Here is a 3722-nt window from a genome sequence, read left to right on the forward strand (position 1 = left end):
TTAAATATCCAAACAAGGCCGCAAGGGTGCCCAGCCAATACGCAGGGTGGAGTGAAAATGCTCATTGTTTACATTTAAGTTAGTAAGTTACCGTGACCTTGCTGACTTTACTTGCAGAAGAATCGGCTGATCAGGACCCGTTCCAGTATTGGTCATCAGAAGTAAAACCCCAGGAAGTATAATACTCGCGAATGGAGTTCCGCTTCCAAAGAAAGTCACGCACAGATCTCGCAGTTCAAGTTGGCCTTCGCGAGCCCAACAAGAAATGCCGGCCGCTGGAGGGCGGCATCCTGGGAGACGCCCGTGCCCTCTCCCATGCATTCTCTCCCTAACATGATCGCCGAGATCCTGACCCTACACGAACCATCCTCCTCGCCAAACGTCAGCCATTGCGTCTGCAATATTTGTATGACAATCTTCTCCTTCAAGGCGTGGCGTCGTTGATCGCCTCCAGTCAGCTGGGTGCTGTATGTATGTGTGTATATATATGTGCAGCCATGCAGGATGGTGCCAGCGCCACATACAAACACCAAAGCAGCGATCGATCGATCAATCAAAGCTCGTGGGCCAGAACATCTCCTGCTCCACGACCACGACCATGGATAAGGCCTACGTGGCCGTGCTCTCCTTCGCCTTCCTCTTCGTGATCCACTACCTCGTGGGACGTGCTGGCCGCAAGGGCAATGGCAAGGGCAAGGGAACGCAGCGGTTGCCTCCCAGCCCTCCGGCCGTCCCGTTCCTCGGCCACCTCCACCTCGTCAAGACGCCGTTCCACGAGGCGCTGGCCGGCCTCGCCGCGCGCCACGGGCCGGTGTTCTCCATGCGCATGGGGTCCCGCCGCGCGCTGGTCGTGTCCTCGCCCGAGTGCGCCAAGGAGTGCTTCACGGAGCACGACGTGGTGTTCGCCAACCGGCCGAGGTTCGCCACGCAGGACCTCGTGTCCTTCGGGGGCGCCGCGCTCGCCGCGGCCAGCTACGGGCCCTACTGGCGCAACCTCCGGCGCGTGGCCACCGTGCAGCTCCTCTCCGCGCACCGCGTCGCCTGCATGTCCGCCGTCGTCGCCGCCGAGGTGCGCGCCATGGCGCGCCGCATGGGCCGCGCGGCCGCGGCGGCGCCCGGCGGCGCCGCGCGCGTCCAGCTCAAGCGGAGGCTGTTCGAGGTCTCCCTCAGCGTGCTCATGGAGACCATCGCGCGCACCAAGACGTCCCGCGCCGAGGCGGACGCCGACTCGGACATGTCGCCCGAGGCGCACGAATTCAAGCAGATCGTCGACGAGATCGTGCCGCACCTCGGCACGGCCAACCTGTGGGACTACCTGCCGGTGCTGCGGTGGCTCGACGTGTTCGGCGTGAGGAACAAGATCACGGCCGCTGTGGGCAGGAGGGACGCGTTCCTGCGGCGGCTCATCGACGCGGAGCGGCGGAGGCTGGACGACGGCGGCGGCGACAGCGACAGCGACAAGAAGAGCATGATAGCCGTGCTGCTCTCGTTGCAGAAGTCAGAGCCGGAGGTGTACACGGATACCATGATCATGGCACTTTGCGGGGTGAGTTTTTTTCCTTCCAGTACTTCTTTCTCTGAGCGAAGCTTTGACAAACCTAGCGATGTGACATCTTCATAACAACAGCGTCGCTGTCGTGTTTGTTTGTTTTTCCCAATACAAACAGAGACACTGACTGTTTTTTCTCTGTGATGAAGAACTTATTTGGCGCCGGAACGGAGACCACGTCGACCACGACAGAATGGGCCATGTCGCTCCTCCTGAACCACCCGGAGGCGCTGAAGAAGGCACAGGCAGAGATCGACGCAGTCGTGGGCACCTCCCGCCTACTCGCCGCAGAGGACGTGCCCCGACTCGGCTACCTGCACCGCGTCATCAGCGAGACCCTGCGCATGTACCCGGCCGCCCCGCTGCTCCTGCCGCACGAGTCGTCGGCGGACTGCAAGGTCGGCGGCTACGACGTGGCCCGCGGCACGCTGCTCATCGTGAACGCGTACGCCATCCACAGGGACCCGCTGGTGTGGGAGGACCCGGACGAGTTCAGGCCGGAGCGGTTCGAGGACGGCAAGGCCGAGGGGCGGCTCCTGATGCCGTTCGGGATGGGGCGGCGCAAGTGCCCTGGGGAGACCCTCGCGCTGCGGACCATCAGCCTGGTGCTCGGCACGCTGATCCAGTGCTTCGACTGGGACCGAGTCGACGGCCTCGAGATCGACATGGCCGCGGGCGGCGGGCTCACTCTGCCCAGGGCCGTCCCGTTGGAGGCCACGTGCAAGCCTCGTGCAGCTGTGCGCCATCTTCTTCTGGAGCTCTGAATCTGATGCTGTAGTAACATCTTGGCATGCATATGATCCCTAGTATGCTTTGCCTGATGGTGTGTGCTAAACTAAATAAGCTTGAGTGCGTAATACCCTCGTGCGTGTTATCTTCTGTAAAATGTGTTGTACAGTCGTTTGCGTGAACAATCAATCAGTAGTTGGTTCACAGTATGGTTTATAGCAAATTGTGGTCTTCTGCAGGTTGTCCTGTATACTGTTTTTTTTTTTTTTGACAAAGCAACGGGGACGAAGGGTCCCCACCTGATTTCATTAACTGATAAATTGGAGGGGTAACCTCCCATGGGAAGGGCAGCAGATCGACTGGTTGCGGAGGATATCAACTCCAACGCTTGTCCAGAGGGGGGTGACGATGCTGGGGCAACGGAGGAAAGTGTGAGCAGAATCTTCATCAGCGGAGTGGCATAGGTCACGTGTTGCATTGGCGATCACCCCTTTTTTTTGTGATTGATCTTGTCTTGGATCAGAGTCCAGATGAAGATCTTTACTTTAGGTGGTGAGAATGTGCCCCAGACAAAGTCAGTACCTGTTCTGTCGGTAGCAGCAGCGTGTTGGAGGAGCTTGTATAATCTTGTGATCTTCAGACTTCCATCAGGCCCAATCAGTGGACTTTTCCTCTCATCATGTTGGTTAGTGAGGGAGACTGAGTTGACCAAAGTTTCAATCTCCATCAGATCCTGGCATGGGAAGCAGCAGAACTGGGCCGGAGAGGAGCCACAAGCAATATACAACCGGCTCAAGACCTTGGTTTAATCAAGTGCGCAACCTCGGGAGCATCAAATGGGATGACCATAAAATGGTCAAGGTTATTCTAAGATCACTCGTTTTTCTCAATTCTATGCAAATTCAATTAATACGTGATGATCCTAGATATAAGCTAATGTCTCCCGAGTAGGTTATAGGAAAGAATTGATGATCAAAGGCTCCAAACAAATCGTCAACTTGGAGCAAGGCTCTCCACACCCGAGGTGCAACCCATCGCATTCAAAGCGACGGAAGAGAAGAAAGAAAAGTCTACATCAAGTAAGCTCCCCATCGACGCCTCCAAGCTCGACAACGAGGAGATGACGCTCATCATCAAGAGCTTTCGCCAAATCCTAGCAAAGGAGGGGGAAGGACTACAAACCCCGCTCCAAGAGGGTGTGCTACAAATGTGGTAAGACCGGTCATTTTATCGCTAAATGACCTATGTCTAGTGATAGTTGTTAGATTACCCGTCTAGGGTTTGGGGCGTTCCCCTTGTAATTACCGTCACACCCTCAATGTAATGGGTCAGGCCCAATTACCGAAGCCTATTAATACTACACCCAACCCTGTTTAGAGTTAGGGGTTCATATTCCAACATGGTATCACAGAGCTAGGTTTAGGGTTTCTTTTTTCAGCCGCTG

The 3722-nt window shown here is 56.5% G+C and overlaps 1 protein-coding gene across 1 annotated transcript; it reads left to right on the forward strand.

Annotated features, from left to right (window-relative positions):
* The first annotated feature begins 472 nt into the window (after positions 1-472).
* Positions 473-2516, forward strand: LOC103644036 (cytochrome P450 81Q32). The gene is made up of 2 exons (XM_008667228.4): positions 473-1546; positions 1699-2516. Exons 1-2 carry the CDS (start codon positions 488-490, stop codon positions 2311-2313), a joined length of 1674 nt encoding a protein of 557 aa, XP_008665450.3. The 5' UTR covers positions 473-487; the 3' UTR covers positions 2314-2516.
* The last annotated feature ends 1206 nt before the right edge of the window (positions 2517-3722 follow it).

Source organism: Zea mays, chromosome 1 (genome assembly GCF_902167145.1).
Source record: "Zea mays cultivar B73 chromosome 1, Zm-B73-REFERENCE-NAM-5.0, whole genome shotgun sequence".
NCBI classification, from domain to species: Eukaryota; Viridiplantae; Streptophyta; class Magnoliopsida; order Poales; family Poaceae; genus Zea; species Zea mays.